This window comes from Falco rusticolus, chromosome 9 (assembly GCF_015220075.1).
Source record: "Falco rusticolus isolate bFalRus1 chromosome 9, bFalRus1.pri, whole genome shotgun sequence".
Taxonomy (NCBI): domain Eukaryota; kingdom Metazoa; phylum Chordata; class Aves; order Falconiformes; family Falconidae; genus Falco; species Falco rusticolus.
The window spans coordinates 3,098,175-3,111,576 of record NC_051195.1 but is presented as its reverse complement, the minus strand read 5'-3'; the positions used below and the strand labels follow the sequence as shown (position 1 = coordinate 3,111,576).

General features: G+C 42.0%; 1 protein-coding gene across 1 annotated transcript; it reads left to right on the top strand.

The window, feature by feature from the left end:
• Positions 1 to 5,772: 5,772 nt before the first annotated feature.
• Positions 5,773 to 12,868, top strand: NPS (neuropeptide S). The gene is made up of 3 exons (XM_037400046.1): positions 5,773 to 5,939; positions 9,999 to 10,080; positions 12,410 to 12,868. Exons 1-3 carry the CDS (start codon positions 5,773 to 5,775, stop codon positions 12,617 to 12,619), a joined length of 459 nt encoding a protein of 152 aa, XP_037255943.1. The 3' UTR covers positions 12,620 to 12,868.
• The last annotated feature ends 534 nt before the right edge of the window (positions 12,869 to 13,402 follow it).

The window sequence follows — 13,402 nt, the reverse complement described above, 5'->3', positions numbered from 1 at the left end:
ATATTGAATCTAAATAAATAATCTCAGTCCTTGAATAATGCCATTTCCTTTGATTATAGAACCTTTGTCTCTCCCCAGCCAGTTCTTTCACCTGCTAATAATATACCAGCGGATTTAAACCTTGTGTCCTTTGCTGAGGAATGAGATGCTGTAACTGTAACCCACCTTTACTCTTTCAGGGGAGATTTGGTGATGTTGGACAACGAGGCATTTTATATTGGCTTTAGCTCCGTTAAATTTCAGCTAATGCCGTAAAAGAGTTAATTGATTTCTGCAGGTTACAGTCTGAGTTTATTTTGTGTCAGGATTTTCTTCTGACACTGCTCGTAGACAAGGTGATAATCTTGTATTTGAAGGCAAACATATAGAATACATTTTAGTGATCCCATGGAGCAGTTTCCCAGGCAACTGTAACATCTTCATCCACAGCAGGGTGCAGGGTTTGCCTGGCCAGCTTCTCTTCATGCTACAGAGCTTGCAGTCAGCAAACATGCCTCGCCATCCTCTCCAGAGGTTAGAAAAGCAAATATGATTTGGATGAGTTTTGGACATTTCCTCTTGAAGTTAAGGTCCTTCATGGGTCTGGTATTGTCCAGAATAAAGAGTATTTGATGGCTCAGGTTGGAAAGACATGTAGCCCGGCCACAGCCGGCCAGCCAGGACTGAGTGGGTGATAGCTTCTGTGAACGTGGGAGACATGCTGCTCAGGGTCCAGCGGTGGGCGGGTGAACCAGGAGGAATATTAGCCATACCAGAGACAAAACCCCCACATGGCTAAAAATAGGAAGGGAGGAATCAAAAGATCACTTAATACAGGGGGGGAAACCCGTGGTCAATGCATTTTAGTTTTGTACCGCAGTCATTCTAGCAGAACATGGGACTGGCCTCAGAAGCCTAGCAGAGAACACAGAGTCTGCATGGACACAATCTGCTCTTCTTCAAAACCCAGCCCCAGCCCCTCTTCATGCTGTGCCACCCCAAATGTGTCAGCGGGCCTTGGGAAAGGTTGTAGGTTAGAAAACAGCCCTGGGAAATTCGACATCATCAGGCTCTGTCTTTCCCATCTCTGACATCTGGAACGGAAATAGCCGGTTTACAGCCTGTGAACTACAGGGATTGTAAAAGAATTGGATGTGACTTAAGAACATAGTGCATAATTTGGCGCTGAAAACTCACACGTTGACTCTGAGATGCACATCAAGAAACCACAGCAGAGCTGAACTGTGAATCATTCCAGGGAACTGGGAAATCTTTGGGTTGCGCCTCTTGGTCACGTCTTTGGTGTGCAGTTATTGGTATCCAAGCTAGCTTGATGTGCCCGTGGTATAGACATGCCCTAAGGCCACAAGCTTCAACACTTGAAAAGAGCACATGTTAGGAGACTCTGCCATCATATTAGAAGCCTGCAATGAGTTGAATCAGGGTATTTTTAGCTCTTGTCCTCTTGGCTTAGATGGTGCTGATATTATGAAATTTGGCAAGGCAGAGAACTGTAAGGTTATCTGAGTTTCAAGGGATTTCCTATACGTAACGTGGTCCTGTTATTCCTGCTGTGGCAGAGGCTAGGAACTGTGTGAGCCTCGCTTTCTTAGCTGATCGTTCATAATTTTTTGTACTAGTCTGGAGCATCTCAGATCTCTTGAAGAAATGGCGAAGGGCAGACCCGTGCCAGGCACTGGAGACCTGCGCAGAGATCCCTGAGCTAGTGGAGATGGTGCTCAGCGCAGCGCCAGGAGAAGCATCACCTTGTCTCCAGGGCACAGTCCCTACGCCCATACACCCCGCTGGGATGGCTTGGGTCCCACCACACTTGCATGGTTATTCGGCATTGAGGACCAGGGGAGTGGTGCGTGTGGTGCTTCCACGAGTGTTAATTCAGGTGTGCTCCTTGCTGCTGCACAGTCAAGTCCTTCAGCTCCCAGTGCTTCTTGCTTTTAAAAACAGGCCGTCAGCCCCTTTGAAAGTTATACCCTGTCTGCCTTCACTCCTCACAGCTGGGGTTCACTCAGTCTTTATTGAAAATTGCAATATTGAAGTCCATCATGTAATTTTTTCAGTGTAGTTGTGTGATGGGAATTGGGTTTAAAAGCGTGAACCTTTACTGCTCAAATGAAAGAACTAGCTGTCAGCAGGCAGGCTCTTTGGAAGGAAAAAAGAGTCACAGCGTTTTTTGTGGACTACATGTTTGCTTCTGGCAGTCAGTATAGTGTCAAGCTGAATGGAGAGCTGGTCTTTTTCATGTACTGTGCCTTCAACACTTTTCCTGTGAGACTGGAGCAATGAAACTTTGTAGTAAGTCGCTAGAGAATATCTAGTGTCCTGTCCGTGGAGAACAATCCTGATCCTCAGCATCTGTGTCCTTTCCTCTTCCCCCAAGAGTGCGGTTATATCAGCTCTTCTAATATTGGATTTTGTGTTTATTCATGCTGATCTGTACTCTTGATTAAGAAGTAGCAGTTGATTACCTCCAAAGTTAGCAGCTGTGGGGAGGGGTACAGATCAGAAAAAGCCCCGAAGACCCTGCTGCTAAAAGGGGAATTCAGAAGGTGGAGACAGGGAGAGAGATGAGGTTTGCAGGTTAGGTATTGATGCGTGTAATAGAAGAGTAAGGGAGGCAGATATAACTTCTTGAGGAGTTATATCACGTGCTAAAACATAATCGGGTATGAAGAAATGCTTGCATTTTGGCATGTGGTATTTTGGTATGAAGCCTTTTGTAAGAGGGGAAATCGGGCCTCTCGGTAGCTTATGTTCAGACAAAAGGCATGTCAGCTTGGGCACCGAATTGTATGACAGCAACATTACCTCTCTCCTACCTGAGGAACTTTATAAGCAGGGATAGTTGCCAAGTAATGATCCAGGGCTGGCATTTTGCAAGGTAGTGAAGCTCCCTGCCGTCAGTCGTGGAAGACCAAAGGCACGGAGCATTCCCGGTGCCTGGGTACCACGTCTGTGTCTCGACTGCCTGTAGAACACGGCAGATTTGCAGTCTGATTTTATATTCCTACCAGAAAATTTAAAAGCACAAGCATATTCACAATGTGAGGCTTGCTCTGGGGTTTTTGTTTTCTGTTTGGTAGGTCATTTTGGAGAAGACCCTTCCATCAAAAGGCTTTTGTGAAAGAGGATGGCTCCTTTAAAGAGGCTGCAATATTCTTGCTTATTTTAAGTGGCACAGACAAGTAGAAAGAAAATAGCAGTGAGTTAAAAGAGCAGGAAGAACAGATGGAAAATGCTTTGCATTGTGGAGAAAAAAGGTGTGTCCTCTCACCTCCTACAAATGATGAGTGCTGTTGCAGATGTAGCCACTTATTTCCTCAAGGTACTTTAGGTCTCGTGTCACAAATTCAAACTGGCATCTTACCCTTCTCCAGAAATGCCAAGAGCTGATCTGTGGAACAGCTGAGATTTCTCTCTCACAAATGTTGCCTGTTCAGAAGGAAATGAGCCACCCCTGAGTTGCAATTTGGATATTTTCTCATAATTCTGTGCCAGACGAGGGGTAACTTTGCTTCTCTCCCAGCTGATCAGACCAGGACTGTTTGAAGAGGAAATGAGACCGGTGACAGATGTTTTGCTTTCAGCTGACCTGTTTTCCTTCCTGAAGGTCACTCCAAATTGCATAAAAACCTGCTCAGGTGTGAGCAATTCACCCCTCTCCGTCCAGTCTGTGATGGTGAGTGTCCTGATGAGCATTTGACATCCTCTGTGTCCTTCACTGACCTTGCAGTTCCTATAGGTCGGCAGGTGCGTGTCCCATGTTTTGCCTCCTCCCCTGAAGTGTTTCATTGGGTTAGCTGTGCTACCGGGACTAACTTGTCACTCCCTTTTTTCCATTCCCAAATGACACAGTGCTTGTTGGTATAACATCTCAAGGACTCAGAGAGCAGGAAAAAAAAAATGGTTTTGTACTGAGATTCTGTAAATGAAAATGTGCAAAACTGCTTGACCCAGAATATTCTGTTGGCATCTTAGCATAATAAAAAATGTTGGATGTTGTTTCCTTGTCTTTCGTAGCCTTATCCAGGGAGAACCCTGAGATACAACGCAATAACATATATAACAAATCATGCCCTTCAAAGCCACCCAACTCTTTCTCCCTATTCCCTGCTATTTATACTATTTATGTTAGCTTTCCTTGACTCTTTTAAAGTTTGATCTCTCCTTCTTAAGTCACATCAGACTTTCCTACATCCTTTTCTCCTCCTCCTCAAAAAAACTTTGCCTTTTCTTGTCTATCTAGGCTCTTTTCTCTTTCTTGCTTCTGCTTCAACAACTATTCAGACTTTCTCAGATCATCGAGATCTTTGTTGCATCCGAACAAAAATTGGGTTTCAGCTTTGACAGGTGTCTTTTTAGCTCAGCACTGACATCTTTTCTTAGGCAGCAACTTCCTGTAGGATCTATTTGAGAAATTTCTGAAAGCATAAATTATGCTGGCATGCACAAATAAGCATAGCAAAAATGTTAATTACTGCCACTTTTCAGTTGCTGAGTCTACCCTTAATGGGTTGAGCAAGTTTTGTCTGCTCTGCTTTTTTATTTTTTTTTTCCTCCAGATAAATTATCAAATGACTTTAACATTTGGTCGTGGTGCATAGAGAATAATGAGAGCTTGTTTTTCATGTTCTTGCACTTCATGCAGATTGTTTTTCTGAATCAAATCTAACAAAAATGCAAGAGCATCTATAGATTGGAAATATCTTCTGCCATGTCCTTTTGCCAAAAGCATTATTCTTGTCATTTCACAAAGGATATAACATGAACACGGAAGCGTCAGCATAAGTTGCATGGACATTTGTGCACTCGGCAGAGGGCCGGCAAGCTGCCACACACTGTGGTCCGTAGGCGACGATGACGTTTGGCTTTGCAGGCTCAGGTTTTACGTCACTGCAGAATTCGACGCAGTCAGCAGCTCTGCCTCATGCTAGGGCGTGGGGTAAGGAAACTCATGCTGTCTCTGCCCACATCATCTCTGTGTATGTTGACAGTAACCAGGAAAAAGAATATATATAATTATACATGATGATTTAGACTTTAAAATCCTGAGGATGCTATGACACAGCTGACAATTCCTGTCTGAGGTAGGATCAAAAACGTGACTTTAAAGTTAATTTCTGCTTCTGGCCTGGGAGGCTCAGGATGCAGCTTCATCCCCTTTGTTGTGACGGTGATGGGCATAGCTCCAACGATGCAGAAGTGCTTTGAAATCGGGTGGCAACTCAGGCCCCAAGGTTCACATTATCTGTATGTCCACAAGCCTTGCGCCCTGTTCCTTTACGTACTGGAACACTGCTTGTTTGCTGCATACCTCCTAGCTGCTGACCATCTCTCCAGGCAAAGCAAGCTGACCAAAATGCCATTATGGAGTGGGAGGCAGGAGTGGCAGTGCTGCTTCTTGCTTTAATGCCTTTTTGATTTTCTTTTTCTCCTCATAGATCAAACCTGTGTGTCAGACGGTGTGTTGCTGAAGCCATAACCATTGCTAACGCAGACTTAGAGGGGAGCAATGCCTGAGTGGAATCGCATTGAAAATTAGGTTTTAAAAAGGAGCCGTGTGTCTTTTAAGCGAGGGCTGCCACGCTACCGCTCAGCGTAGGAGCCTTCCCTGTCTGCAGGTAGCTTGAGCAGTGTATCACCCGCAGGACTTGGTGGGTGACAGCATTAGCAAGCAAAATGAAATCCAATGAATGTGTGTCTCCTTCTGGAGAAGTTCTGGAGTTGTAACAGGAGCGCAGAGCTGTTTATCCACAGCAGCCAAGGCGGGCCTCGATGGACTGCGAAAATATGCACCTGACCTTTGATGAGACTATCGCATCCTCCACAGAGAGCACTTCTGTGCCAACACCTGGGCGGCAGAGGAGCGAAGTAAATAACACAGAGGACAGGCTGCAGCCCACAGGCACGAGTGCCATGTGTTCGTGGAGCGCTCGGAGTCGGTCAGCCGCTGCCCGGTCAAACATCCAAGGGCAGGAGGAAGGCAAGAGCTGCACCATTTGGCCTTACAACCCCTTACCCCGTGGGCCAGGGACATGCTCTTTCTGGATCATAACCAAGTTTAAGGGGATTAAAACCAATCATGGCAGGGAAAATCCCAGAAATAAAGTGTGCACCGACAGCAAATTTTTGGCTCCTTTGTGCCGTTGTAGATGAGATCTCAGTGGTGCAAGCACAGGGTTTGGTTGTGTCCCCTTGCTGGTAGTGAGAACCCAGCTATAATGACCGAGGGAACAAACCTGCTTTCTGACTTCTGTTTTTCTGCTGTCTTTGCATCTCGCTGGGATTTCCCATTATCACTGAGGCTAGAAACAGATATATAGGCTGTGAATACAATTAATTTCCATTTTGCACCTTGCTACGATCTCAAAGCAAGTCATCCTGGCTCTGTGGTTTCTTGATGTTCGTGAAAGCAAGAAAAAAATTGAGCTAGGAGGAAAATATCCAGGCGGTTTTCTCCCAGAAATCCATGCTGAGGTTTCACTGTGAGCATCCTAGGAGGGAAGAAGGTTTAACACCTTGCCTTTATCCAGACCACTAACCTGCTGTGGGTTTACTATGTTTTGGGATTACGCCAGTGGACCGTGCAGACAAGTTTTGGTGTATCCTTTCATTTTTATTGTTTTGATCCCTTAGCAAAGGTACACAATGCCCGTGTAAACACTTTACGTTTACTACTGTGATGGGGGAGGGAAGTACCATGTTCTAAAGCTTATAGCCTACTAGCCTTATTAAGCTGCAAGGCTCGATAGGCTTATCAGCAAGGTTTGTGATGTGTTGGCTATGTTCGTCATGGGGAAACCAAATGAGAGCAGCAGCGAGGTGCAATACCCTGTTCCTTTAACAATGCAAGCAGGAGGGAAGAAGTGGTGGTTGGCTTTGCAGGGAAGTGGAAGCTATTGCTGCTAATTTATTCTCATAAAATGCAAATTTTATGGATGCTGGGAATTTTTATTATGGTTCTTAATGATTCATATGACCTATGATACCTGCCACTGAACCTTACCTGGGAGCAAAGCTTCAGACTGGGTGCTCTGCAGACAGAGTAGAAGGCAGAAATGTCAATTGCCACTTGTTCTGTTAAACCTGATTCATCCAAACCTGAAGTGGGAATATCTTGAATGTATCTAAATCTCCATATACACTTTACGCATGCAAATCACAGTTGTGGTGTGTTAAATTGCATCCTGAATAGCTAGAAAAAATAAACTCAAAGAAGTGAGAGGCAAATGTGAGAGCTTGAATCTTCACTCCGTTCAGGTAATACCACGTCTGTTTGTCTCAGAGGTGGGCAAAGCCCTTGAGCCCCGTTCTGGGTTGGTGATATCTCAGTAACTCATACTCACCTAACTGCCATCTGCGTCTGCCCCGTGTGAAAGCCGTTTGCGGTGGCCCAGCTGGCTAAAGCCTCTAGAAAGGTGGAATCTGCTCGTGGATTTTGTGGGGGAAAAACCCAAACATTACTTGGCTGTCTCCTCTTAGAGTCAGGTCCTAAGGACCGCAGTCTGTCATAGGTGGCTTTTAGAATTGGAAACAGAAACCAGACTGAAGAATTTTGCTGAGAAAGAACTTACCATGAGCATTTATAATACGAGCATGAATGAAATACATGCCAAACCTCAGGTTAACCTTTCTTTCCTTCCTAGCGTGCAGACCAGACACAATTGGTTTTGCAAAGTGCTTGGGAGATTTGTTGCCCATATGAGTCTCTCTCCTTCTCCCACCTGCTGCGTGAAACATCCTTAATGGGGGCATTTGATCACCTTTTTGCCCTTCCTTAGAAAGTCACATAAGAGCTGTGTTCCCCATGTTGTTCGAACTCCCTGTAACCTGCTGCTTTGCTCCAGGCTCCACAAAGCTTCATCCTGCCTGGGTTTGCTCCTTGGGGATTTCCATTGTCCTCGCTTGGGTTGTCCTTTCACCACCTGCTCGTGATGAAGATGCCTCTCTGGGCACCTCTCGTGCAAAACCTGTGAGCGAAAAGTGTGGCCAAATCCACCCTTTTAGAGGGATGTGATAAAGGTAAGCATAGGAGGTACGGACCGGGCACAATGGGAGGTCACCAGGGACTCAAACAACTCATAATTTAAAAAACCTGAGTACTCACTAATGCACCAAATTACCCGAGTCTAAGGCTCCAACACTGAACCTAGAAATCCTGAACTGGAATCACAAGCGTAGTCTTGTCCCTCTCTTCCACAAATAATATTGTGTGAAGGTTAATTTTGTATTAAAATGGAGTTAAACTAAATGTGGATACAGTGAAAGCTGATGCTAAATGATGCTCCAGCAGAATCCAAACCGAAGTGCTTTTCATTGCAGCAGAAACGGGCTAATCCGCTTATCGGCTGGAGTTGGAGGTCCTGTACGAGTCGGAACGGGATGTTCAATTCCAAACGAAAGGATTTTCTCTCTGAATAAGAGGACACATTCTGAATATGCAAATAGTCAAATGTTCTCTTGACAGCTTTTATAAATGGATTGCTTACTGCAGTGTTTAAATGAGGCTAATTTCATCTTATGTTTCCATAGTCCTGTTGGTCCTGAAGAATCCTGAAGTACTTTACCAGCGACTACAAACATGTACTTTCTAAAAGTCATTTAAGAGCCATTGGATTATATCGACCACTGACATGATCAACACCACCGTATACAGTGATGATAAAAAAATATTCCACCACAATCTGAAATGAAATTACGATTTTTTTTCTATAAAAAGCATTAAAGGCTCTTACGTGCCACTGTATTTCTTCCAGCCTTACCTGAAGGCCTTACTGGTTTCTACCTCCTGGAATTAAATGCATCTACATCAGAAGCCTGAGCATTCCGGTTAAAGTTGCCATAATTTATAACAGTTCAGGTCTCCGCAAAGACTCACTCAGATTCCCTTTTGGAGCCCTTATATGTTGAGTTTTTCAGAGTCAACACCGAAGGCATTGCAGTGTTTGAGGCTGCTGAATCACTGGCGAGAATGTCTAACATTGTGACTGTCAAAAAAAGATCCCTAACGTTTTCATCCTAAGGAAAAAAATTGAATTTAATGTTTTTCAGCATTACCTTGCCTGCACAGTCTAACATTGACATCTTTGTGGGACCCTTACTGCTTTTACAGTACTTTGTATAAATAAACCACAGATTCCCCTAAAATGTTGCATAATTAAATGTGTTGCAGTAACAAATGATGCTCTTAGACATTAAACATTTGCTATATTGATGGAGATTAATGGAATTTATTAATCCTACAAAAGATTTGATTGAGTAAACTTAATGTCTGCATGCAAGAGAAGAAATTAATGTCCAAAGAACTTAAGTTCTAGGAAAAACACTTAAAAATGGGGTGCGTTAAAAAGTAAACATTTTTAAAAAAAGGGGGGGGGGGGAGAAAAAGAAAAAGCTCTATGTAGTTGCATATTGTTCTATGTATTGTGGCAGCTCTGAGTTTGAGGAACTTTCTATTTAAAGTGCACTGTTACTGTTTTTCCTTTGCAGCCAGGCTTTACAAGGTCTTAGAAGTGGTAAAAAATTCTTGAAATGTATTTCTGAAGTCTTTAGACCTCTGCCCATACTCGCTATAATGATACAGACTTAATGGTAAACACACCTGAGAGACATTTGAACAGACCACTTTGAATGAAATCAGTTGGTAGTTTCATAATGGCAGCTGAGTGTGCGTTCTTGCCATTTTCCCATTTAACAAGAAGAAAAGGCCAAACAAGTACCAATTAGTCATAATAAAATCAGCTTTGGTGACATTTTCACTCCTGAACTCTGGTATAAAATGGTCATCTAAGAAAGAACTGAAAGGATATGTGAGGAATTTGGTAGTATAACTGCATGTACACACATACACACTCCTGAGTAAGAAATGATCAGGTAAAAACCCTGCCGATTACTTTGTATGTGGAGAAAATACACTGTTTGTCTGTTTATGTTTATGTGTATGCATGTATTTTGGCTTGATTTTGTTTTCCATTTTAACTGATCTCAGTTTTTCTTTGAAGTCTATGCAGGTTAAACTTTGTTTTCATTCTTTGGATCTCAATGATACTCTTGTGCTCGAGTTACCCAGTTGTCCCTTCCACGGTAAGTCATGCTCCCCACTTACCAGAAGATTAGATGCTTCATTTAATTTAAATAATGAATTCTTTTTCTGTTTGCTTGTTTCTTTCTGTTGTTTTTTATAAAATGGAAGAAGCTTCTTGTTTTAAAGCTATTGGTTAAATATTATTACCTAATTTTCCTGGTGTATAGCTCAGTTTCTGCCTTAGTTACTAATAAAATATGCAAGCCTCTAAAATAATCATGTGAGAAACCTATCACATATTTAATGTAGAGTGTGGGGAGCTGAAATATTGTATGGAAAGACAAAAACATCAGTCTCCCCTCCCTTTCATCTAAATTCCTTGTCTAAATCAAATAGGTACAATAAAATATATGTATTAATTTCACTTATTGCTAGCTAGTTTATAAACCAATAAATTTATTTGTCACTGTTAGTGTGTAGGTAAAGGAGAAATTCTTGTATAAGGGAATTATGTATGTATTAAGGAAAATCATTGCATAGGATCAGTAATACAAATCTGATTGAACTGTGAAAGCAAGCAGAACAGCCTATAAAACTGAAGTAGACGGGTTACTTGAATAACGCTAATATCTTTTCAGTTGCTGGTCTCGACCAGGTTACCATGATGGATTGGTGGTCAAAGTATGCGTACAACATTTAAGACTTTGCCATTGTGGAGTGAGATATTTTATTTCTAATGACGTCCAATTTCCCTGCTTCGGACAAAGTCTTCTTTAGACTCCCTGTTTCTTTATTGCTGTAAAATCAGCTCTAGGAGCCACAGTTCAGATTTCTTTTTCTCCTGTGATGTGTTTGCATCATTATCTTTTCATTAAGGTGATCTGTTGCTAGCAGAAATGGTGGCTACTTGTGCAGCTGTTTATTTTATTGATGTGAAGTTCCTGTTAGCCTTAATCTATCCATCGCACGGTTCCTCTGTATGTTTTACTTCTGTAACTGCTGAATCATCTTCCATTGCTGTTCACGGATAGTTTAGACACAGCTTGATCTAAGCAGCCACGTTTCTTAATGGATCTCTTTATGACAATGATATAATCGGTAAAATGAGTTTCTTTCAGTGAGTATCTGGCACGTTAAAATAACAGTCATTTACTCAGTCGTGTAAGTCCCTGTGTAGGGTGTGAGCTAGCAGCTAAAAATTCAAGGGGCATTTCTCTGTGTCTGTGTTTCTTGCAGAAAGTATTTCTTCTTGTTAGGGAGAAACTTCAGGCTGGGGAAGAAGTCCCCAGTCAGTGGGAAAAGGTGGCTGCATGGGTGGTCAGTGAGCCACGCCTGCCCAGCTGCCCCAGGCTGGGCGCACGCTCTTGGTTGCAAAAAGCATCATTAATCTACCTTTTATACCCACAGAACAGGGAAAGTGTTAGGTCCTAAACAGCATTAATAACAGTAACAGCATATTGAATTAAAACTAATCTTAGTGAAGCTAATTGCAGTTTTACCATCAGTGCCAGTGAAGGCAGGTGGTGACCCCAAGGTTTTGCATGCATCCATTCCCTAAGCAAGAATGCAATACAGGCAGCTTTAGAAATGATGGCAGAGTATTTATTTTCGATAGATAATCCACAACCTGGTAAATCAAATCATGAAAGATGCACATAGTAACTGTAGACATGCCAGGAAATGTTCTGTTTTAAATTCAATGCTTATTTAAATGCAATTTAAATTTGTAAAAGTTTTGATGTAGTTTACATTTTTATACTGTAAGGTGCAAGTAAAAGGAAAGCATACATAAGCCTACATGGATTTTAATCAAGACTTTTTAAAATTCCCGTTACTATTTTGTCATTATTAAACTTAGTCATAACTATTACCATAACTAGCCATAACTACTAGAAAGCTTCTCCCAAATTTCTGTTTTACAGGTATTTTCATTTTCTTTTATCTATCATTTAAACTACATGACTTGACACAAGTGATAACATGATACTGTTTTATTGTTAACTGGAAAAAACCCTCATTTTACAGCAATAAACATGCATGCTACTCTAGGGAAACTGTGTTACATGTCACAACTGGTCAGCATCACGGAAAACAATTCATTTCATACCATACACATTATTGTAACAGTATCAGTATTTTATCCTGGAAATACCACAGTTAAGCTTTCTAGATAACTACGAAAAAAATCTGATTTTGAATATGACGAGTCCTTAGAAAATAACAATTCATCCTTGTCATTCTCAGCCTAGATTGGTTTTGTGTTTCTAGTTTGCTTTTTATACTGAACAAGTCCTGGCAAATACAGGAATCCATAATTTTACCTTTTCTTATCTCTCTCTTTTTTCTTTTTTTTTTCTTTTTTCTTTTTTTTTTTTTTTTTATCTTCAGAGCAGCAATCCTTTTTATTTGAATTGCCAGCTGTATGGAAAATCTGATTACTGCCTCGTCCTGCTGAATAACTGCTTAGCCAAGGTGGGCAGGAATGAAGAACTGGCTTTTTTAAAGCCTTACCTGGAGATGCCTTTCAATAAACGGTCCTTTCGCAATGGTGTTGGATCAGGAATTAAAAAAACTTCCTTTCGAAGAGCAAAGTCATAAACAAATGTCCAAAACCACAGTCCCGATTTTAGCATCTGATGTTTAACTTTGTGCTTAAAATCATTTTAATGCATTTCTATGGTAGAACCAACAGAGACAAATGTACCCATGTCTTCAGCATGTAAACAGATGTTTATTTCAAAGAGCACAAGCCAAGTGGAGCAGATGGGATTTCTCAGAAAGGGCTTTGTTTCCAAAGTTACAGTATCATAAAGTTTTGTATTGAAATGAATGTTTTCATTTGGTTAATTCCCCTTCTTTGTCAAGCTACAGATTTAATCAGCTTGCTTTTGATTAATACCAAAATAATCCTGTGCTTTGACTAGATGTGTGCATGCAGGCTGTCAGTGTTATTCCTGGCATCCCTCCTCTCTGCCGTACAGGCAGACCCAGCAGCGAGGCGAGGCATGCCTGCGCTGCCCTGGCCCAAACCACCTTTACTTGAAGACAACTGCTCTGGCAATCTTCATACAGATTTAAAAGCACATTTCCTTTCAGATTTGCAAAGATACGAAGGGCCACTGCTGAAAGACAGAATCGGGCCCTGCTTGTAACTTCTAGTTTCTTTTTGATACAGTTATTTAAGATGACTTTAGCAGGAAATAATCTCTGGAGATGTGTCATCTCATTTCCAGAAGAGTCCTGGGAAATCACTCTAAGGCAGGGTATCAGTGCAGCTCCCTCTGCCTCAATTAATTGACTCACATAGGCAACACACATCTAATGAAATGTACCAAATGTGGTTTCTGCTCATCTGCTACAGTTGTGGTGCAGTAATTAACA